Source organism: Arctopsyche grandis, chromosome 6 (genome assembly GCF_051622035.1).
Source record: "Arctopsyche grandis isolate Sample6627 chromosome 6, ASM5162203v2, whole genome shotgun sequence".
Taxonomy (NCBI): Eukaryota; Metazoa; Arthropoda; class Insecta; order Trichoptera; family Hydropsychidae; genus Arctopsyche; species Arctopsyche grandis.
In genome coordinates this window covers 25,524,883-25,550,998 of record NC_135360.1, presented here as the reverse complement: position 1 = coordinate 25,550,998, position 26,116 = coordinate 25,524,883, and the positions used below count along the sequence as shown (strand labels likewise).

Genomic DNA, 26,116 nt, shown 5'->3' with positions numbered 1-26,116 from the left:
CTTCGATCATTATAGAAATCCCAATTTACCGTATCCTGATGCAATAGAAAAATTAATGCAATTAAAAGTATTCTAAAATTCATTGTATGTAATAATATCTATGTGTATATAAAACAAACTAAATGAATATAATCTCATTCCCACTGTTTTAATATTATTCTGAAAGTGTTTTTGGAACTAAAAAATGGACTTATGCTACTTTCAAATACAGCGGTTCATATAATAAAACAAAACCAATTCATACTAATTGGATAACTTCAAACTTTGCGTCTAATTACTAAGTTAATTCTAAGACTATTATATTATATATTAATAGACTAATTCACAAGACTATTATATTTATAGTAAATTTGAGTTATAGTTTGAAATTAGCTTTAACCCTTAATAATAAATGTTATTAAATGTTATAGCTTGAAATAAGCTTTAACCCTTTGAGTGCTGACGTATTTTCTGTTGAAAGCCCGCCACGCTGAAAATTTCGCTAACATTTCCAACTAGAATTATTTAGAAATCCAATAGAAAGCAGGTATAAAAATGGTAGCTAATACAAACAAACCCTAGATCACAATATAAGATGCACCAATATAAAATAAACAAAATAATGTATTTTTCCAAAAACAGTTCAATCTTCTTCATTGTTGTTAAAATGTAATGCTCATTATCTAAATGCCAAGCCACAATCTTAAGTACTCGACAGTTAAAGATTTCTATCGAGTAATTCTGCTATGGTTTTAAATTTAGAATAAATTCAGGTGTAAACGAGTCTTTATAAACGTTGACAAATGAATGACACGGATTACACAACCCATGTTCAATGAATTTTTTTAAATGATACCTGGAAAGCCTTAGCGGATAGTATTCTTGTATACTTTATACATGTACATACAACTCAAAATACAACGTCTATCGGCATTTTTCACACCCATTAACTTGTAGACGAAATTCCGATCGGCGTTGATCAGCATTCAATAGGTTAACTGATTCATAGTAATTTTGAAATATTAAAATCAATTTTTTTTAAAAAATCAAATAGTATGGCTCGGTTTTTAATCGTGAAAATGTATTAACGGATCAGAAGTTTTTCCGTAATTTAAAACATTGTTTATAATATCTTTAGTGAACCTTAGCATTACTTAAATGATTTATTATCGTATTTCCTGTTGATTCGAATACATATACAAAGCATACATATTTTCAATACAAATTGGCATTCTGGTTGAACTTTGAATTTTTTGTTTCTTGTTAGAAATGAAAATCAATATTACAGAAAATACTTTGAACATTGATTCAACTATTGACATTAAAGAATAGACAGCTACATTTTATGAAAATTAATCTTAGAATAGAATCCAAAAGAGAAACCACAATTGATAATTACTGCAATACGTTATTTTGAAATTCGTCTTAAATGCAAATTTACATGATAATGCTGCTGAAATATTGTGCAGCGAGTGTGGCACACGACAAGGTATGAGATCGAGAAAGGTGTCCATGTGATTATGATAGTATACTTTTCTTACTCGTTGCACAATTTGCATGACCGCACGTTGCCATTTTTCTAATTACATCCTTTTGTGATCACACTTGGTGACTTTTTAGTACACATTTCTCACCGTGCACCGTTGCGTTGCACCAGATGCACTCACCCAGTGGTGAATGCAGCGAAACGGCCATCTCCGTTGGACGCGTTCTGCAATATCATTCGCCCAACATCATCTACAATGTAGTCTGGTTATATAATTATTATTGATCTACATAGTAATCCAGTTACAGACACTGCAACAAGTTCGCTCAATAGTGGACATCTATACGCCAACATGATATAATTCAAAATATCTACTCTGTATTGGAAACATATCTACATTTGTCTGATCGAATACTCTATAATCTGTTCATTGAGTTCAGATATTAAGACACACATACATTCAATCTAAGCATTACATAACTACCGTTATTCTTAATGACTTTCTTGATGATCATTCTGACCTGCAAATTACAGCCAGTTATTTAGCAAAATGTAGGAATAGGTGTTTATACCTTCTTAATGACGTATATTTATTAATTGCACAATATGTAGAGACGTAAAACTGTCCCACGATTTCCATATACATACATACATAAATATAAAAAGTGTTGCGTAGGGGTGGGTTCAGGATTCAAATGAAGGGCCAAAGTCGCTTCACAACACTTATTCAATGATTTAGGAGGTCGACATGTAACCACCGCTCACTCCAGAATAATCTGATTTACAGTGTTTACCTCCTTATAAAGGACAAGTTGACTACCACAGCTTCCGGGATCCATTTATGTATCTATCATCTAGGCACGTAAGGTCTACCGTGGTGAGTCCATTTTTCTGTGAGAACTGCAGCGTATCCTTTGTTCGGGTACTTGCTGAGTCTCGTTCGCCTAATCCGGGGTCTATATTGCTCACCCACGAATGAACTTAGACAGTGGATATTCTGTCTTATGTTTCCACGTTATAATAGTTACAAAATTGAAGACATATTATAAACGTTTTTCGAATATCGTCATATTGAATCAAATCGTCGAAAAGCTTGTTAACAAAATAAAAGTATAAATAACTTAATAATATTGATTAATGCAATGAAAAGTCGTGTTAATTCGTTTTAAATCACTATAATTTTATGGTATCACTTAAAGATGGAAGCACACCCATTAATAATCTTATAAAACGAGGCGCCAATACGTGTATTACATATGCATTTAATCTGAATAAATTATACAGTATGGTACTAATAAGAGAGCGAAAAAACCATTCGAAACATTTTTCACAGTTGATTTATCGGACGTGTGCGAAAACCGAAAATTGCGTGTATTCCTTGCGTATCAATTACGCCACATATTTGCGAAACTTAAACAGGTCCACTGAAAATGAATTTCCACCCAAAATTGAATCAGCTTCTTTGCAAGTGAAAAAAGTGTGCGACAAAACAACGACTTCATTACAATATAACTATATAAGATACGAGCTTTCCATGACCCAACTCCACCCAGATAGCTTTTAATTAAGCACTGAATTTATAATTGCAATTTTAAGTTTATACAAAGTGTTCCTTATCATCATTGTAAATGCAAATGTTCTGTATTGACCCAATATCATAATCGTTTAAAGTCGTACACTATTCTCTGCTGGATGAAAGCCTCTCCAACACGCTTCTACATATATTCGTCTGTGCTTTGCGCAATTATCATTCATCTCATCCCACAATAACATCCACCCATCTTCTTTGCTGCTTTCCTATTACCATTTAACATTCTCTCAGATGCTATTTTAGCACTTGTTATGTCCACCTTTCGCCCATTCTTACCAATGTATTTCAATTTCTTTACTCTCCACCATATCATCTCCCATTGTCTTTCTCCTCACCCAAGTTTACTATCTTTCATCGATGAGCCAAGCATACGACGATTCATACTTTGAGTGCATTGGACTTTGTCTAACATTTTGGCGTTCAATTTGGCAAAAAACACTTTCATCACTGGCAAAAAACATTAAGATATTTTTCTTCAGACAAAGTGGCATTTTTGTTTAAAAAAAAATGCACTCCATCCTTATTCCATACGTCTCTAAAAATTTAATAATACCATTTATTTATTTAAAGCTTGGACCATTGTGGCATTACAGGAATCCCTAATGTGCAGCAATGGTCAAAAATATAACAGAGAAGAAACAAAAAATATATTAATTATAATTATAACATTAAAAATATATTAATCAGAACTATTATATCACGTAGAAGCTAGAGAACAAAACGAAAATAATGTTGCGTAGGGGTGGGTGGAGGATCCAAGTAAAAGGCCAACAGTCATTTCACAGCATTTATTGATGATTACGGAGATACACGCACTGTCACTGCGGAGATACAAGTCCAGAATCACATGATATCGCCTACGTACCGCCTTATAAAGGGTAGACCTCTCAGGACGCCTAATCTGTTTACCTGTTGTATAGTCACGTCTTCGAATATGTATTTCCACGACATTGGGTCTCCCCGTACCGATTCTGAGAAATAACTAATAACGTTCATTGTTTAGCCTAAATGCACTTAGAGTCCAGATATAATCCTTGGAAGTAAGTGCATGCACTTAGTTAATCCAATAACAGATATCCGTTGGTCCAAGTGCAATTCGCTCAATCCGTGGCGTACGTAACAATAATATAAAATACCCTTCAGAATAAAGTCTTACATAAAAAATTGATCTTAAAATTTCCAAAAGTAAACTTATTCCGCTTTCATAAGAAACAAGTAGTCTTTACGATGCCATTGGTCTTGTTTTGCATTCGTCTACATATGAATTCATGTTAATGTTTCGTTTTTTTTTTTTTTACAAATTATACATACATACATACGTTAATTAATACGCATTTGCTGACGCGAGTTACATATTTCATCCATAGAAAGCGATAGATGGCTTCAGTTTCTGAGAACTCTCAATTTTCACGAGACCAACTCGATCCATCGGTATGAATTACCTACACAGAGAGATTTCTCACTGAGGTTATCCGGTTTGCCCGATAAATGTAACCGCTGTGTGAAGTAACTTTGCGTTATTATTTCAGAACGAACCGGGTAAGGGAAAGACTCTCCCATAACTTGCACTTGCTTCGTTGCGAAAAAGTGACATCGTTTTAAAAAAAATGTAACAACGCGTTGGATCAATGTTTTAATTACGATAGGCATGCGATTCGACAGAATGGCATTGTTTTACAAGAATGTGGTCTACTGAAAAAAATGGTACGAGACCAACACTCGATTTTCTCCATATGAACAGTTCAATATATTATACGTATTACGCATTTCTATAAATTACTGATTGGTTTGGTGAGCAATCTTCAAATTATTGCTGAATTGAGCTTCAATGTTCTCAGTCAACTCAGATATATTAGATGCCTCAATTTGTTCTCTTCTCTCGGGGCACGTATCAATGTTATGTAAAATACTTATGTAAGATATTAACGATAGATGTCGTTTTAATAAAAATGGGTGTATACCTGTATAAATAAATAAATAAAAATATAAGATTTACACGCGACTGAATAGTGCTAAAATGTAGAGCAACATACACTCTCAAAAATATTACAGTTGCTGTTTTACTAAGAAACATTTATTAAATCGTTATCATAATTGCTTTATAAATATACTTCGTGAAAAATTAAATTAGCAACACTTTAATTTAACGGTCAGTTCATAAAAAAATTTCATGCATTGACTATAAGTCACCAGATCAAATAATTTGAATGATATAAATGTCGAGATTCGTTTATTGCGCGTCACAATACTGCACGGAAAAGACTGCTTCTATTCATACTATACAGCACCACCTGCTTTCGGCACGTTCATGCTTGTTTTGGACTAGTAAAAGGCAAAATCGACTTACTTATACATTACAGAGCGCGACGATACAGTGCAATATTGTTTGCGACGTATCGTCGTGTCAATTTGACGTTTCCGAAAATATTAATAAGTACACAAATTTGTGAGTACGGGTGCACTCGCCACTATGACGTCACGCCATGCGTGTTTATCTCCACAAAGTCAAAGCAAACTGATTTTGTTTGATACGTTCCGGTGACATGTACTGCTGTATAATATGAATAGATCGTGTCTGTTACTGCTGTTACGCACACACCACGTACGTATTACGGAACATAGAAATGTGTCCATATAGAATGTACTTATGATTTTTTTCGTACTGCCGTTTAAGTGAAGTTGCCGGTCTGTGTTGTTCTACATATCTAATTATAATTTGGAAAGAGACTTTGTATGTAACCTTCGTTCGTTGGGTCGTAAATCCTTGACGTCATCGAACAAATAATTCGATTTTTTTCGATTCAAAGGATGCGAAGCCATAGGGGGCGCAGGCGCCGGATTCTGGTATACATATAATTTCGTATACATATACATTTTTATAAGAGACTTACTATATACATATGTTTGTTTGTTTGTGACAGTCAATTTAATAAAAAAAAAACAAATGAGTATTCAAATAAATTTATATAAAATAAAACTATTCAAAAAAATTTAATAAAATGTTTACTATTAGATTAGTCATGTTTAAGCGGTTTATATTACAAATACCGAGCGAAGCCGGGTAATACAGCTAGTGTATTATAAATGAAACTTTATTGTTATACGAGAGATTATCTGGGATTTATAGTGAATTTAAAAATTCCCTCTCCAACATGCTTAATCCTACTTCAAAACTCAGAAATCATTACAAATTGACACGTTTTAAAATGCTCATATATTATGTATATTTAATACGGAAATGGTCAGAGGATTATTCAATGCAGATGTAATACATACATACGAGTCGTACAAGAGAAAACAGGTACTTCCGGCTAACTAACTTGGATATTGTTTTTCATACTATTCTATTTATGTTATAAATATGTAATATAAAGATGAAAATAATAGAAGATGATGGTATAAAAATGCATGAAAAACATTCAACGTGACGCAAGAGTAAACTGTCAGTAACGATCGAAGGAAATTGATCATTTCTATCGATTTCCAGTTCGGAATAGGTTTATTATGAAACTTGTATTACCTTCTACAAACAACAAATTTATATGCGTTTAATTCAATATAAGGTATATAATATACGGTATTCTGTTTCATCTCAGTCGTTGTCGACAGCAGTGGGAAATTTCGTATAATTTAAAACAATTTCGGCACGTTTGACTTTTAGTCTTTAGAAATTAATTAATTATCCCCAAATCGTCAAACACTTTTCAGATGAAGGTTGAATCATTTTTAATGGTGCGTCTAGCGGATGTACGTGCTATTAGATAATAACGCAATTTCACCTTGAATTTCTCGTTGAAAACGTACATAATGCTGAAAAAACGAGATGCTCTCAATTGTTTTATAATAAGTGTATATAAAATTTATAAATAATTTCCAAGATTGATTTGTTAAAGCGCTCTTTTGACCGTCGAATAGGAAATACCGTATTTAGTATGATAATGTTTGAGCATTACGCAAGCCTAATTAGGTAAACATTTATAGCAATTCCGATGTATTAATTTCTAAGACTATGCAAACACTCTTCAGAATATTTAAGTGAAAGCTAGGAAGGTGATTATCGACGTATAAAATGAATACACTCAGAAGTCGTACGTTTCAGAAATGAAAAATGAAGTGTGAATTTGCACTCTAATGTAAATTTGAGTATGTGGACAATTTAGCTGTTTTAAATGGTTTGTTTGTAGTTGTTATGTAAAGATGAGATTTTTCGCATTTGTACGTGAAAGTAAGGATAAGGTTAGGTCAGAAAATATTCTTAGTTTTTTTTTATTTTGCTTGTTTGCTTAAGAAATTAATTGGATTTCACATAAAGACAATATAATATTATACCTATATATCATTGGAATAGAACGCTTGTGTAATACAATATTCAACTGAGAATCGTGTAAGGATTTCCTGTATAATAAACAATATAATATAATGTTTGAAAAATCCAAATCTTCCAATAGAAATAGTAATAATAAATGATATCATTACAATAAATAATTTTAATTTAATAACAAATTTTCAAAAATAAATGTTACTAATAAAAAAACCCTTAAAAATCTTTCTATTATGTATAATAGTAAAAAAAATTGAATCCAAATAAATATAATTTAATATATATTTTTTTAATTTTCCAATCATCAACATAGCTTAGTGGTTAGCGTAAAATACTAGCAACTAAGGGGTTATGGGTTTGAGCCCTGATCCAAGGGTGCTGGCCAGACCTTTATATTTTATATTTTATTTTTACAATTGATGTGTTATATTTGAAATCAGCGGGATTCTAATTTTGAGATCAAAAAAACATTATTTCGGTTTGACTTGTTATCACTTATTTCTATTCAATATATCCAGAATCTCAGAAAAGTGTAATAGACGTTTTACAAGCCAATATTACTTTTAAATATATTAAACGCAAAACTAAATCACTGTATTTTGAGAGGCTGAAGAATACGGAATTAACAATTACTTAATTAATTAAGTAATCCATTCAGACATCTCTGGATTGAGACTTGTACATGCATTTTTACATATTGTACATGAATAAAATTCAAATATTTGTGATAGCGGGTAGGATGATTTTTGCCGATTTGAGGAACCGTTTCAACAATGAAAATCTGATAAATTGGCAAACTCTGATAAGAGACGATCGACTTGGAGTCACAAAGTCTAATCGGCAGTATTAAAGATTAGCACGGGATCGAACCCAGTAATCTCTCGGTGCTAAACATAAAAGCAACCACCGAGCCATACTGCTGGCTATTATATGTAAAATACTAGCCACTCTGTCGCTATGATACTACCTACATATGTATATATAAATGTTTGTAATTGGCTAGGAAAGCGCATTGGGGTTTACCTGTTAAGCTTTCCTGGCAGATATACGTATAAAATGACAAAAAAATCCTAAATTAAAAAAAATGTCGTGATTAGGTTGCTTAAAGGTGTCTGTAAAATTTGTTTGTTGATGATTTTAACTTACACAGGTCAGAACGGTCACAGTCGTTTGTCTATCTATATATACATATATATAAAATTGAATATCTGTGTGTGTGTCTCGAATAGACTCCTAAAACACTGAACCGATTACGAACCGGAACTTTCAGGATTTGTTGTATGCATGTCCGGGAAGATTACTGTGAAAAAAAATCGCCCAAAAACGGGAACAGAAACGGGAATGAGTGTTATTGCAACGCAATAATTTCAAATGTTTTCGTGTCGCGACCTGTGTTGTTAGGTAAAATAAACAAACAATTGAATTATTTCAAATGTGTTCGCTACCTGCGTTTTTCCGACAAATGGGAACGGTAACGAGAACGGGAACGGGAACGAGAATGGGAACGGGAACAGGAATTGCATGCGGTATTGTGGCATTGCAACGCATGCCAGGTTCCACTAGTTTAATGTATAAATTATTTCGTAAAATACACATGGAGTATAGCGATTTATTTATGCTTTGACAAAATTTTGTAGTAAGTGTGTATTATAATTAATTGTGTACAGTAATGAGATTCGACACTCTAACTGTACTATATTGTATGCACATACATATAAGCCGGATTAAAAAAAAAGATTGAATTCAAGTAAACGAGTTTTTCAATTCATAACGGAAAGACGCAACGAAAATAGATCGAAAATAATTGCACACACCAAAGGTATGCCCTCTTAAAGTAAGGGTTTCGTGCGCAATATCGAACCGTGCGTTGGTATTTCTTCGATTTTCCATAAACGCGAATTCCAAAGCGGCATTTAGGTTTAAATTCAAGGATAATTAAAATGATTAACATCCGTGTGATTCGCGTGCAACGTCCGATACAGAAGAAAAGTGGAGGAGCACTCGACGGCTATAAGTTGGACCGGAGTTCTTTGTTTACTTCAGACTGTTTCCATACTCACTTCGGTGATAGTGCGCGTACACACACTCGCGAACCACACTTTGAGCTTTCGCAAACACACACTCAAAGGTTTCACAGTGACATAAGGATATTGCAAAAACGGGATTTTGTGTCTTTGGTCGATTTCGTAACTCGTCTATCGCCATAAAGTTATATTGTGTTTGCATCATTGCACACTACATATGCATCATTTGCATAGTGCAGTTTGACCATCAAAACTTGAATCTTTTATAATTTCAAACCCCATTTTTTATTCAATTTGAAATATACAATATAAAAAATTATCATTTGCCTTTACATATAGTAATAAAAATCAAAATTTACTGCACACTCAAATATGAAATATATTTTTTAACATTAAAAATCGTAAACGTTCTAAAATAAATTATGAAATCTTAGAATATACCTTGCAACATTTCCCATATACATACATATGTATATTCCGATGACAGCTTTACTTACGTTTTTAATATAAAATATATTTTCTAAAAATCAATTTGAATATAACATATCATAAACACAAAACTTTTATAATAGCATAGTAATTTTGCATCATTTCATAAAACCACAAGCATTCTTCAGTAATTTGTATAATTTTCGATTATTTTTTAACGCCGATTATGAGTTTCAATCATATCCTCGATCAAGCGGTATAAAATATCATAATCAGAAACGTACATTTAATTTGTATTAATTAAAGACGTAATGTTTCACCTCCCCACTAATCGCTCGCAACTTCACTCTCTACAATAGTGGTTTTCAAACAGTATATGCCGCAATAAGATTAAATGAATCCCTTGTGAAAATGCGGCAGGCTTAGAGTTTCACTCTATAGTATAATTAACTTAAAGTATCGTACTATAAAGGAATCGGTACGTCTCTAAAGTATATGAAAACTTTTTATACTTGCGTATAATTTGGCTTATTGTGTACGATATTTCGCCTTGAAAATATTGCTGATTTAAATTAGAAACTGGTGCTGCCAGTCGTACATTTGAGAGCCACTGGTTGACCAGGTGACTTTTTACATACGGGCAATTTCTATTTCTCTCTTCTTCGTCTGCATTTCGCTCACTTTTACCAAACCGGTCAACTTGTAAATATCGCGGCACACTCACTCGAACACCGTGCTCCAAAAATTAACCATGAAAATGTGTTTTTCGTTGATAAATTTCCAGTAAATCCAACAGTGAATTTCAATACATAAATTAACAGTGATAAATAGTGCAACGCTCTCGTCCGAACGAAGAGAACTACGCTCGAGTGCAAAAGAAACATACATCTACTAAAAATGAGGGTGAGTTGTATTTTTCATCGATTGAATTAACATTGAACCAAACACGAGCTTACTGTTAATTATTTGCAACACATTTGCACATTGCATGTAAGAATATAGAAAGCGTACATACACATGTAAGTCTCATAAAAACATATATCGTATGTGTGTACATTTGTCTTAAAGATTCCCAAAAACCGAAACGGTTAAACTTTCGCCCGGAATGAATTGTATTTGAAGCGTGAGATTTGGGTTATTAAAAACAATGGTCTTGCACAAAAGTATTTGATCCCATGAATCTATTTATGTAGTACATACAATAATCGTGGTATAAAACTACGAATGCAATTATACATTAATTGCCGCGTTTTAGAGCTCAAAATTTACAACCTTCAATCTAGTCAATTAGAAAAATTGTCCTACACTGCATATAATGACAATATATTTAGAGGAATTGATATTGCTTAATCTCAGCGAAATTAAATTCAGACAAAAAAAACAATGCCATCCTAAAGACTATTATAAACATTACACAATTGCGACCTTAAATTTCGTGGGATATTTGTTGGTTTTTCTTATTTAATGACTTATTTATTTCATCCAAAGCAATAATCTTAACGATTTTACCGTATTTGAGTTCAAAAAGGACTTGGCTTATGTTAATTGGCAATTTGCATACATTAATAAGTGCATAGGTATATAAATATTTGCCTAAAACTTTCGAATTTCAAATGTAGTGAAAATTAATATTTTCTATGTGACAATTTTTTTTTATTTATTTTATATGCATGTATAATATATAAGCATTACATTCTATGTATATAAAATGCAATGTAATATAAATTAATTTATTTTATTAAATCACATGCGGGTAATAACGCTTTATGTGTAATACATTCAAAATTATTCATAAAATATTTTTTACTTTCTTTTGCCGCCAAATCGTCATAATATTACAATTTTATTACAAGCATAAATAGCGTTTTAATGAAAAAAAAAATTTGTCGGAAGTTTCAATTTTTAGCTCTCAAACCGCAAAGTGCATATAACCTTTCACCTATGCATTTTATGCACTCGACCTAAAAATCTATGATAAATTTTCATTTTTAGCATAGAGCTCACCAAAAGTGACGGGGAAAGCTAGAACCGACGATCGCCGTGTCAAAAGTAAAAGTTTGTTATTTACACGTAATGATTTTAAACGGAAAAAAGGATGATGACTCTTTTTTTATATTCGCCCATCCGGATTTGATGCATTAAAAGTGTGTCGAGTCGTAATATTGCAACGCCGAACAAGTCAACTTATATTTTACCTTAAAATAACATATGCACCGGTTTAAATTGAAAGTTTTAATTAAGATGACATCCGTGAATAATATGCGGATATATGTATATATGCAAGTATTTTTCGAAATATAAACCGACGAACTGATTTGAATATTTTCCCTTTTACACATATACCTACAAATATCGAAAATTTCCCATTCCATTCCGGTTGATTCTGCGAATCGAATTCAGTAGGCTTTAATATAAAATATTGATCCTTAAAAAATCACAATAGCCCGCCTGTGGTCCACTTTTACTCATACCGGTTGATCTTTCTCTTCTCGACCTGCAAAAGGCACTCTCTTCTTTGACTCATTCACTGTCTTTTTTCATCAGTGGTGGAACCTTATCATGCCTTTAATTTTGTTATATATTATACCAAGGGTTCCCAACCGGTCAATCGCGAAGCAACATTTGGTCGATCTCAATTACGACTGTGAATTTTGAAAATAATAATGATTTCCATATTTTAAAATGAAATATAAAAAATATAATTGATTTCATTAGATGTAAAGCGTTTCGGAGAAGAAATTTTTAAATTATTTCGGAAGAAGTTGAGACATCACAAATATTTGCCAATTCACAATGAAGTGAGGTGTTTGAGCAAAGGATATGTTTTTGATAGGTTTCGAGAGTTATGTATTACCTGAAATAATATTTTTAATTGAGAGAGGATAATAAGGAATGGCTTTTAAAACGAGAAATATTAGATCAATTTAACGATAAGTTTACTGAGTCAAACGAGCTTTATAAAATTTGCAGTTTCAAATAACTTATTATATAAATTCGAATGAAAATAATGTCCATTGCAATGATTTTTCCGATGGATGTGGGAAATTTAGAACTACAGTTGATTGAATGTTACGAAATGACGTTACGTTGACATAATTAACATCTTCTTATATACGAAATGTATTGAATGCAGAAAAATACTGATATTTAAAAGATATTTATGACATATATTCATAAAAACTGCGTTTTAAAATTAATATTTTTAACTTATACAAAGCAACAACAAAAAAGGCGATTGCCATGAAAATTTATATGAAAAGCTCCCAACCTTAAAAAGGTTGGATATATTATAAACCAACTGACGGTATTTATTTAATATCAATAGTACATTCCAATATTTCATGACCATTATAAACGATTAAATGCGTTTTTTAAATACTTGTAGAAAGTGATTCATATTCGCATACGCTACACGAAAATAATTTTTTTTTGGTTCATAAAACAGCTTCTCATGATGAAAACGAGTGATAATCTTCTTTTTGAGACTCAAATGCACCACTGAATTCCACATACACACTCACAAGACGAGTTCAATACCGTTAAAAAAAGGTGAAACATCACAGTGAACCACAACGGATACCGTTACCCGTTCATCGCACCCACTACTTAAGCAGTCATATAAAACTTAATAGACAACCATTAAAAATGAAATAAAAATACGCACATGTCATACATATAATACGTTGAATATGAGCCCAAAGTGTTATTTAAATTTACTAATAAAATGTCGTTCGATTAATCACTCTGTTGAGTGCGTAAAATAAAACTACTACGCGGCACAAACTAGCTGGAGATACATAAATCACAGCTTTCACCCGAGCGACCAATTACGAGAATAACGTATGTCGATTTTCAGCAGTTAGTTAAATCGGTGTTTTAAGGCATAATTTCACGCCGTGGTACCGTGGCGAATTTTCGCATTTTCCCGCTAGCAGATTATGCGCCGCGCGTATGCGAAATCTTGTTTGCAATTAAAGTGTCGCATCCTTGTTTATTTTTTGACGCGCGTGTGGTATACTAGTTTTACTTTTTTTATTATTTTATTTCTCCGTATCGCACTGCGGTCAACAACCGGTCGTTACTGGTCCGGACGACCGGTTTCTTTTTTCATCATTAATGACATATTTTCTATATCAAACAACGTCTCGTGCACGCCCAACATTTGAAGTTCATTCATATGATTTGTCGTAAGGTGCAATGCACTTTGTTATATTGGATCATATTCTTGAAATTGCATACATCGTATATGTAATAACGTATATGTATATATAACGTATACATCGTATATGTAATAATATTTACATAATATTTAATCCGATGTATACGTAGATACATATCCGGTCTATGAACATTAGTATAGTTGACAACAGGCCTGTTGTCAACTATACAGATTAAAAATTAAAATTATTTTTTTTTATTAAAAATAGGCACGTTTTATGTACATATAAAATACGGATAAATTTGAATAGATTCGGCAATTAGGACATTAATTTATATTCAGCAATGAATTGAAGAATTTTATAGAGTGACATTTCTTCTTTCGAATATGATCTACATATATACATATGTTTCGAATATGATCTAAATATGTTTCGCAATGAATTGAAGAATTTTATAGAGTGACATTTCTTCTTTCGAATATGATATGTTAAGATATTTAATTTCGTGAAGCAAACCCATCCCTGATATGTATGTATACGTACATATGTTTCAGCGGTGTTTTATATAAAATACAATTCCAAATTACCATTTGTATCGATGACAGTTTGCTATTTTATAAGTTTTATTCGTGAGTGGTTGATATTTGACAGTTAAATTCCTGCGTTCCCCATAAATTGTTATAATCAGTTTTGTTACTTCGAGTAGAAAAATTAAGTTGAATATAGAATTTTTTATATGTTCAAATAAAGCCAGTTTATTACTTTTTTTTTCAATTTAATAATCAAATAAAGAAAAATGGGGGCGCTTCGCAGCGCCATTTGTCTATGGCGCCTTAGGCATGTTCCTAGTCAGCTGTACCTTTGAGCCAGCCCTGGTTGACAATTCCATTTCGGAAATGATTTATGAATTTCTCAACAAGAATGAATTTATCATAGAATACGTATTTAATGTGATTTGGGTTGGTATGAAAAAGGCAACAATTTAAACGGTCAGTAACTTTTACCAAAATTAAGTGATAATTTGCATTGTACTATATAGATAAAAATGAACGATCAGTATGTCGCTTAATGTTTTAAGCATTTTTTGATAAACAAACAATAGTCAACTGGTAATATAACTTACGGATCATCAACTTATTGAAAGAATCAAACGAAGTTACTTACCAATTAAATACAGGGTTTCAGAAGATACCGAACGACTAAATAATAATGTTTGAATCAACATTTATGATTACTTTTCCGTATTTTTGATAACTTATCGTCTGCTTTAAAACTTCAACTCAGTCAGAATATTTTCTGTTTTTATTACTTAAGTTTTTTCTAAATTTTATATGACTTTTTTCTTTTGATATAGCTAATGTATCACTCCTTAACAGAAATTTTATCAACATCTCAATTTAGAACTTTTTACGAAGCTACAATGTTTTATCGCATTTTTTTCCATTTAATTTATTATTCCGTAAAAAAAACTGGAACCGGCTGAACAATAAATGATAACGAATGTGATAAGTTTTCATATTTCCATAGCATAGCATAAAACTTGGCGAAAATCAACATTGGCAATGTTATGAAATAACACGTTCAATCCTTATATTTTTTTACCATGATATTTCAATTCTCTCTGATATTTTATATCAATAAAATAATACAAATACATTTGACACAATATCTTCTTATTTTAAATAGTGAAATTTCAATACACGAAAGTAGACAATAATAATTGCAATATAGAAAGCACACTTGACACAATATCCCAAATATGAATCACCCAAAATATTAAACTGTTCCGTTTAGTAACAGGTTGTTTGCTTAAAATGTACGAAATTTCAAATACGTGATAGTTTTTTTAGGATCTGTAGATCACCTTCGTTATGCAATATTTCATGATTTTCTTAACAAAAAATTTAGTACGCACATTATTCACAGTCTTGTAACAGTTCTACAGAATCGTTAAAACCTACTTAACGCTCTTTGACAACGTTGTGCATTATTTCAGAGCAACTTAGTGACTTTTGGAATTATTCAATACGGAGATACATACATAAAATATTAAATTATTTGGATCTGAAGACGTCACGAGCTTGATAGATCCGCATCAGTCCGTTTGGTTTTTTATATACCCGATTAAACTTAGCCGTAACAATGACATTGACTGATCTTTATATAACGAACTGTCTGCGTCTAGCGGTTTTTTTCTTCATTATGTTCGTAACCGTGTCACTTTCATAAAAATCCCACGTTTTTAGATTCGACACGTGCCTCGTCCCCACGTCGAGATTAATTTTCTCAATTGGTACTAAAATTTCACGGAAGAGCGGAACCTTATTGTAAAAATAATATGTTGACACAATCGAAAATTCAACTGCATATACAAATATTATTCTTGCACGCGATGGACGCAAATGATGTTTATTTGGACCAAGAGGCGGAACAAACGAAGAAAATTCCCTCGGAAAATGACAGGTGACCGCACCTACATTTCCGGAAAACGTGTATACAACGAATCATTTGTTCAGTTTGTTCTATTAAATTGACCGTGAAACAACGCTCTACGCACTGTGTAATTTGTGTATCACATTCTTACTTTTTATTGTCACTTTTTGTTTCGTTTGTTTGTTATATCTTTACGCTACAATGTACACTAGCAGTCTTATATGCAAACATATTACTTATAAAGATCAACATTGGTTATTTAAATCACTTAAAAATCAAAAGCAATCTGAAATACGATCGAACCCAATGATATTCAGCAATAATCCAATTTCATCTTCTTCTATTATCATATAATTTCTAGCCAAAGTTGAAGGCGATTTTTTTGTCTGTGTACTGTGATGCATCTGTGGTTCTAAATTCAAAAAAATATTTTAGCATAGCCGACAAACTAACAATCAATCAACATTTAATTTGTATATATTAATATGTATGTATATAATAAATATAAGATAAGAAGAATCATTTCCTTTCCTTAACAAGTATATATACATATTTCGCTTATACTGTTTGTCAAAGAATATGATAACACGTAGAAATGTAGTTACATTTTTTATGATTCATAATCATAAAAAATGTTCCTTCTATTATAAAAATAAGATTTTTATATGAAGTTTCGAAATATACACGTGGATTTCAACAGTTCGAAAAAATTCAAGTTTGATAGCGAGGATCAAACTATCCTTGTGTCTAATTACGTCCACCTGTTTTAAGTTGTATATTTAAATTTACGTAAGGCTGTTGAAGGGCTTTAGATGTTGAAACTTCACATGTTAAAAATGAATACTAATGAGTTATTCTCTTAACAAAATAATAACTCTCGGCTGTCATACTTGAAATGTCAATGTAAATTATACTGTAGATTATACAGTGATATCATGAATTCGTCAAAAAGCTTAGGAGTGGCTATGTATGTAGGTAGGTATTTGTCATTTTATACACACATATTGTGCTATTTAAAATTTATGCTGTTGATTATGTATGTATGTAAATGCAAGCTTATCCCTACCAACAACTAAATAGACGAGCTTTCTAATATGTCATCTATTCATCTTGAATTATCTATCGATAGCGAAACGAATATGTATCCATTTGTTATTTACATAACCGAAGTGATTTATTTTTAGCTTGCAATATTTCTTTTTGCAATCTAATTGCAGATTTTCTTGTGTCGAATTTAGCTAATAAATTGCCAGTCATAGTAGATAATACTGCAATGTCAAGTGTAATGTAAAAATACGAATTTCAAATATTGTCTACGTATAATAATTGTGCGTATGAATACAACCGATAACTTTCACGTTTTAGTATTCTGAGGAATTTTCTTTTGGTGATGATATTCGATTTTTATACCAAATAACCAGATGTTGAGCAATCGCTTTCTGATTAGGTATTTAAAAGCTATAAAGAATTTTCGTTCAAGTATGTACTTATGTCGCAAAAGAAAATGTCATTATTCGTACAAACTACTAGTGTGATTTGAATATTCGTATATAAATTGATTGATTAAATAAAATGTGGATAATTTGATAGATATATGTGTATGTGCCATGGAATGAATTTATACCTGTGTGTACTTTATTTTAAAAGCAATTTAACCTTTTTAGATCAAATTATTGACACAATTACGGTTTTCAAGATAATCATATCGAATGGATGAGAGAGAAAACGAAAGTTGTTTGAAATGCGCTTTCTATGTTACTGTAACAGGTTGATCCCTTTCATATTGTGATCTAAAACTTGTGCAATCACAGTATTATATAGTTTTGCTTATTTATTTGTACTATTAATTTTCAATAAGGCGCCTAATCAAAATCAATTCGTATAATATAATAATCACCGGAGAATCGAGCTGTTGAATTGTAGCAATTTTTCCTCGTCAAATCATTTTGCGGAACGCAATCTGTAAATTTACTGTCATTGTTAGCACACGTCAAAAATAAAATATGACATTGACATTAATCCCGCCGTATCGTATAATCATCTTAACATAGAAATGTGAAATTTAACCGGAAAAAAAACGTGGATTGTGTGCGTTTTATTGTTTGGTAATTGCAGTTTCATTTACGAGAGCATATTGATTAATCGATTGTTAAAAAATATCCACATTGAAGTATTTAATTTCGTATTACATATTTTTTTGTTGTGGTAAATTACTGCTCTTAATTCAGTTTGCATCGTTGGAAATAAGACGTAATAAAAAATGTCAACAATCCGATCGCACGCAAGACCACTCAATCATCAGAGCATACTTTCTCAATCCATCAAAGTATTTTTATACTCTTTTTTAAAGATTTCGAAACCTGTCGTCGGTTTTGATCAAAAAAACAATGAGATGATTGCAGTTCGTTAGAAACTTTTACTTTCCAGATCTTATTAAAAATAATTTCCAAACAGTCGGAACAATAATTATAACAATCTTATTTGTTTTATCATTTATTTCATTATTTAAAAATATATGTACATACATATATACAATTACAAATTATTTTCATTAAATAATGTTTAGAAATAGAATGCCATGACTATGTAGTATTTTAAAATAATTAAAATTTTCAAAGCGATTGCTTATTTTCTATTCATTGGAAACGATTGTGACAAACTGTTGACTTTCTTCACATTTTAGCACTTTATTTCATTTAACGACGTCTTTCATAAAATAAAAAGAAAAACATAAACACTAATTTCAAAAGACACAACTTCCGTTTTGTGTATTCTAACTACATCTTAACCAAAGTGCAAATTCAAAGAGAAAAAAATGATCTTGACGCGAAAGAAAAGTCGCAGATACTTTTTGTATTCACATACAAATTCGCACACCTTAAATTCAACTTTCCAAAAATTGATTTATTGTATTGATTCGATTTTACATATGCAACTTACACAATCTCAGTGAGCCATACGAGAAGTTTTCTTCAACCTTGATCCAAATTGTGGCCTCTTCGCGATACCCATTGCTTAATAAAATTCTCGCATAACGAATTGGAAAATTTTGTGCTATCCGTTAACGGTCAATTTTGTAATTCTTGTTTCGTTGTCGACGATTTTTAATAGGAACCACTGGCATATAATTTATACCAAAATGTTCTACATAACATACAACAGAACTCAATCATAATCTATGCTGCGTGCTAATTAAATTCTACATAACGAATCCATTGCGTAAACGATCGTATAATTCCTCAAAATTATAAAATCAATACTATAATTCATAATACAACGATATTTATTACCTACTTCATACGGCTGGTGAACAAAAAATAAATAAATGAACATTTATATTATTGATTTTAAATATCAAATTTCTACAATATTACACACATTTGTAATTCTCCTTGAAACGTCTAGAATTTTTCAATACGTACATTGTATTATATTACAATAAAAATATAATATATCGTAGACATAAAATTAACATAAAAAAGTTAATAAATAATTTACATAAGCATTATTTTTTATAAAATAAATTGAGTGTTGCATTATTTGAATTCAAAAAGAAAAGGAAGCATTATATTATATTAGATTATACATATTTCTACAACATGATAATATGTTACGATTTCATACATACCTATATATACCTGAGAAGTATGCATGAATGATTCGGCGTAATAAAAGAAATATATGTATCGACTCTTTTTCAAATACAATTGAATGCTGACGATAATTGTGATGAGATAATGATGATGATATAACTTTCCCTAGTCGATGGATTGTCACGCATACGTGAACTAATACTGGAAATCGAGAGTAACAAAAGCACATATGAAAAGCGAAATTGTATATTACCCTCTCTTAATATTTCTTCCAAGCATTGCAACAACTTCCATTTATCTTTTTTTTTAAAGAAAATTATTATTTTGTTACAGTTCGCAATTCAACTGTTGTGCTTTTTGGGAGTATTGGCCAACACCATTGGATCTCCATTGCCAGGAGAACCAATTTTGGATCTGGAGGCCATAGCTCGTATGACACCACAAGAATTAGACGACTTAGCTGGTGGATTAGCTGCTGAAGAACTTATCAGGTTTTTAAAATTTTCCTTATTTAATTTTCCATATACTAAAGATTTATGCCAACTGTAAATTACAATGAAAATAATGACTGTCGATTAACTTCCTAGAGCTAAAACTTATTGTATATGTACATATTTTGAATGTATTTTTATTAGAATTATCAAATTTTACAATAGAAATTATGTATTATATAAAACATAAATTCAAATTTATGAAGTATGAACTTTTCATATATTAATTCCGTTTCAAAATCGCATCCCATCTAATTCAATTAGTATTATAATCATGTTAACTGAGCAGAAATTTACAAGGCTGTATGTAATTTAGGGGATTTATTTTCGCTTCACCAATAATGAGTGTGAAATAATAACACTTTCAATTTAGACTGTTGGAGGAAAAATGTAATGTTTGATCGTAAACCTTTTCGATTGAAAAAATTACAAAATAAATTAGAAATCCATAGGAAATAGAGCGATGTATGTAATTATAACGTAAGGCATATTATGTGTGCGTTTCATTACCAAAACAAATTTTAATTTATACGAAGTATTGTTTTTTTTTAATATACTATTCCTTAAATACATACAATTTTTTTATTGCTCATACGGAAGATAGTAAAAATATATGTAAATATTCAAAATCGCATAAATATAATATAATCCAGTAGAGATACAATAAATATAGAGGTTTTAGTCATATGAAAATTAAAATCAAAATCTTCCGTAATTAAATTCAAAATAAATCACATTTGAAATTCTCTGCAAGTAAAAATATTTTTCATTGTTTTATCAGTATATTTCGTCATAATGTAACGCATAAGCATTTTTGCACTAGTTAATATCGGGTTGACATGATGCAAATAGCTTGGACGTTAATCGCAGTGTGGAAACAGGTGATTCAACCGTTTTTGAACGTTTTGGATGTCCAAGTTACTCGTCCAAGCTATTCGCATCGTATCAACCTATGTACATATATAAAGGATCGTGGATTCAAATCCGCGCCGATTCGGAATATTTATTCAATTTTCTCAAAGAGTATGTCTATATATCTGTGCATGATTGTAAAATCAAAATGAAAGATCTTGTTAAAGTTTGCTGGTTTAAACTGGCAACACTTTTTGAACACAGTTTGAATCATTTTTAATAGTGTATATCAAAAGCAAGTTTTCTATTGCTCATACAATTGTTGTACAATGTATTGACAAAAACCGATGTATCTCAAAATCTTAAAAATGCATGATCTTTTTTATTTCCGATATTTAAATAACACCCAAATTTGACCTACCCACCAGAATTATAATTTAAAATTTCAAATATTTCCACTCCAGAAGGGTAGTTTGAAATCAAAAAAGATAAATCCATATAAATGTAGGAAATAGTACAAACGTTTGCTATGTTGAAGTCCGTTATGCACCAAACAATCATTAAATATATTTTAAATTTTTAAACAGAACGAAGAGATCGGGATCTGGAGACATCCTCGGAACAGTTACAAAATCATTATCATCAGGAATCGGCAGCAAACTCGGATACATAGCATCAGCTTCAGCCGGAGCATCATCGTTGGTATCCTCAGCTTCGTCTTTATCCAAAGGACACAGCGAACACAGCGGTTATGGCTACCCAGCTCCAGCACCGGTAAGATCAATCAATCTCAATTTTTCGATACACTTCTAGTGAGATGCGTGCAACAAATTGTGCAAAATTTCATAGAGCGAATTAGTGTCGACACGCTGCTGCATACGCCTGCATCTGCATGCAATCGATCTGCGCTCGCCTACGCAACATCACTCCGGATCCGAAACCAGTATACTCTATAGAAAAGTTCTGCACAATCTATGTATATAAAATATAATGAACATTTACAAATGACAATTGCGAAAGAAGTCACCGCTAGTTGCACGGATGGTACACATGGTAATTTGAACGCGTGGCACAATCGTACTAATATGTATACAATAGCAATTGGGGAGTCTGTGTGTATTTCATTATTAATGCGTGTGCAACCATTGTGAATATCAATTGTCCATCTACAAGGAGCTACGTGAGCTCTGAAGCGTTTCTCAACTCGGCTGAAAGTTGGAGTCGTTAAAAAAGACGAGTTTTTAGGACTCGTTTGATGTAAAGGTTGCTTCGTATCCTTAATTCGATTCGTTGTTTCGAAACAGTTGGTCCAGTTTGTGATGGTTAATTATCTGGGAACTACCACTTGCGTTGGACAGGTTCAGTCGGCTCGTGGGACAAGATTGATGATAAGGTTTATGCAATGTTACATAAAAATATATGTCAAGAGACAAGTAGAATTCTTAGGGTTTGGAATAAAAAAAAAAGAGTCGATTTGTCGTCTCTGAAGCTTATGTATTATTCATATATAATACATAATAACCAACCGGGACAGTTTTCAAACAACAATAATATATGACTGATCTTATCATATCTATGTAAGATACGTAATCAATGATATTTTCAATCTCTAATAATATACTTTTTAGTATGCCTGAAAAATGGATAACCTCCTTTTGATTTAATTTGAGGACAAATTACCTTTGCTATCACAGAATCGATAGTGTCATTAGCACTTGAAATTGTTGCAAATAGTACACTTTGACTTAACAAGTCTATCATTTTAATATTGCAAAATTAACAGATGGTTATTAGAACCGATGATGTCGATCGTGACTTTAAAATTTTAGAAAGTTTATAATTTGGCATGATTTTTTTCACTTTAAAACTATTTCCTCACTAAAGAAATATTAAAATGGAAGCATCTGTAAATATGAATATATAATAATATTGGAATATGCGTGCAATTTTCCGCAATTCCATCACCTCAACAGCAGGAAATTCAATTTGCGAATGCCTATTTCACTTGCAAATTACCGCTTTTTTGGTTCAAACCCTGTCTCAATTATAAACCGATCGTTAAGTGCGAGCTTTACTGCAACTGGTCTCGAAGGTGGAAACGCGTAACAAATCTCGCGAAATAACTTGAATAATTCCATTCGCTTATGTAGATATAAATATTTCGATTTAGTAACTCTATTAGATTATTCACAAAAGTGGATCCTACAAAGTGGAGTTTTCTCAACTTGTTCCACAAGAAAGCTGTTCGATATGTTTGAGACTTTCCTTGAAAGTTTTTCGAAAGCTGAATGTATTAGAGCTGAAAAGTTCGGTATTTTTTATCATTGTCAAAAATAATCTTACAAAATCAAAATTCAGCATGAAAAAATTAGACACAACCCTTAATATGTTACAATTTTTTTTGTTGATAAAATCTCAATGTTTTCCAACTTTCACCAAACAAAAAAGGGAGATGATATTCATCATCATTAGTATACGAATCTAAACTAACGATTTTTTAATTTACTACATATGATATTTTCACATAGAAATACTAATTTCTCGCATATGAAAGCGTTGACGTCTTTGTTTTGAATGTCACATTAGTGATGGTCGGTCGACAATTAGAGTCAATTTTAAATTAAAATATTGAGATTCCTATTATTTTTTTTTTTGCAACAAAGTCCATGTTGACTTTCTTCCGGTTATAATACATAAACTTGCAAGACTATGTATACGCAATTTACACTCACGAAGCAGCCGACTTCCTGTGACCATTAAAATCATTGTGAAATATTTTACTGTTATGGTTTTACATGACGGTTTTGAACTTTGACCAATATTAAAGTATCGTGAAAGGTGCTCTTCGGTACATCGTTTTTAAAAAAACGCTTCTATCGTTGCATAATATGCCATTTATTCGTTTATTAAATTACGAATAGGAGCAGTCAATTTAGATTTCAATCGAATCGTTTTAGGGGCACTGAAGCGTCTGTTTCACACACTTTGTAAAATTTAACATAATATAAATAATTGAGATAAATTTCACTGTGTATTTTCACTTTCCATCGTTCGCGTATTAAATTTTTGCAATCTAAAATTAACGGTCATAAATATGTACATATATACCTACATATATATTTTATGTTTGATCATTTGATTTATTTCATTCAAAAATACAACTCAGATAGCAATGCAATATTTACTACTATATCATAATATAAACATTTTATAGAAATTCATAAAAATTATAAATCGTTTTTAGACATTTGAAAGCTTAGAAGCAATGAAACTACAAGAAAATGCTGTTGAAATTATTATAAATTATAAAAAAATGAATAATATTCATTAATTTTTTAGATAATTTTCATATGCATTTAATTAGATATAATTTATACGAAGTGTAATCGAAAAAATATATGACAATAATATCTGTAATATCAAATGCATATTAGTATACATACGAGCTTATTGCATATTTGCACACTTTATTAACTTTTTACAATCTAATTTAAGCATTTCTCTTCAGTGTATACATATATATATATATATATATATATATATATATATATATATATATATATATATATATATATATATATATATATATATATATATATATATATATATATATATATATATATATATATATATATATATATATATATATATATATATATATATATATATATATATATATATATCATCAATGGCATCAACCTTTCACCGTTCAAGGAAAACTTCTCCAATACTCTCCCATTCCTGACTTTACCACAGATTCAATCCATTGCATTGTATTGCACAAACAAATTCGTCTTCCGTATGTTCGAATTGCTTGCATAATGCTTTTCTATAGGTACTTATTGGGCTACTTATATTGAGTGCTTCGTTAACATTCCCAATACTATTTTCACATTTGAATGTTTCTGCTTCGGTGTTCAACTTTTCATATTCTGTATACACAAGAGAAATAATACATAATGTGAAACTTCTCATTCCAGACAAAATCGTTCGACTTCTGGACCCTGAAGAAATCAATCTTGAACACTCTGTTCCAAGCTGTGAAAGCTATCTCCGGTGGTGTGACAATATTGAACGGTCAACTCATCAAAGGAGGAGGAGCTTTGGCATCAGGTGTAGGAAAACTGATCTCGATCAAGGGTGATGCTGTTACCAATCTCGGAAGGCACATCGTCAACTCTGCAACTTTGGTACCACCCAAAAAGAAGCACATCTCATTGCCAGTTCCAGTCCATGTCTCAGGTCCAGCTCACATCTCGGCTCCGGCTCACATTTCAGCCCCAGGACCAATCCACGTCCCAAGCGGTTAGTGATTTGATTTTTTATGAAGTATGTACATATAATAACTTTGGTTTCGTTTGTACTAATGTTTTGCTCCAGGTCCTTCTATTCCGATATCCAGCTACGGCCCACCGACAGCTGCTCATTTCAGCGCACCTTCAGGACCATCAGGCCACTATCCATCAGGATCAGGACATATCATTCCATCTGCCCCATCGCACTTTTACGGTCCACCAAGCCACAACTCGATCTTGAGCGGGGTACCGTCTAAATACTCACATCCATTCGAAGGTATTATCATTATCATTTGAACAAAATGGTCGGAGAATATTGCAATTCCAAAATAATAATCATTGTATTATTAATTCAGCGGGTAAAAGTCTCGCTTGCATAATGAACTGAAAGAATTGCATTGAATGTATAAGACTTATTCAATTGTTAAATGGCTTTAGATGCTTTATTTGCGCTCGCGAATC

The 26,116-nt window shown here is 31.5% G+C and overlaps 2 protein-coding genes across 2 annotated transcripts in view; both read left to right on the top strand.

The window, feature by feature from the left end:
- The window catches only part of LOC143913194 (uncharacterized), a 328,592-nt gene that overhangs the window by 219,287 nt on the left and 83,189 nt on the right, over positions 1-26,116 (top strand). The window lies entirely within an intron of this gene.
- On the top strand, positions 10,728-26,042 carry LOC143912662 (uncharacterized). Its single transcript, XM_077431958.1, has 6 exons — positions 10,728-10,733; positions 20,350-20,507; positions 21,947-22,133; positions 25,340-25,664; positions 25,740-25,931; positions 26,011-26,042. Exons 1-6 carry the CDS (start codon positions 10,728-10,730, stop codon positions 26,040-26,042), a joined length of 900 nt encoding a protein of 299 aa, XP_077288084.1.

What these genes read in the sequence shown, in the direction of transcription:
- LOC143912662 (XM_077431958.1), top strand. An exon ending in GCTGCTGAAGAACTTATCAG is followed by an intron (nt 20,508 to 21,946) that starts GTTTTTAAAATT and finishes ATTTTTAAACAG; the next exon opens with AACGAAGAGATCGGGATCTG. An exon ending in ATACTCACATCCATTCGAAG is followed by an intron (nt 25,932 to 26,010) that starts GTATTATCATTA and finishes TTATTAATTCAG; the next exon opens with CGGGTAAAAGTCTCGCTTGC.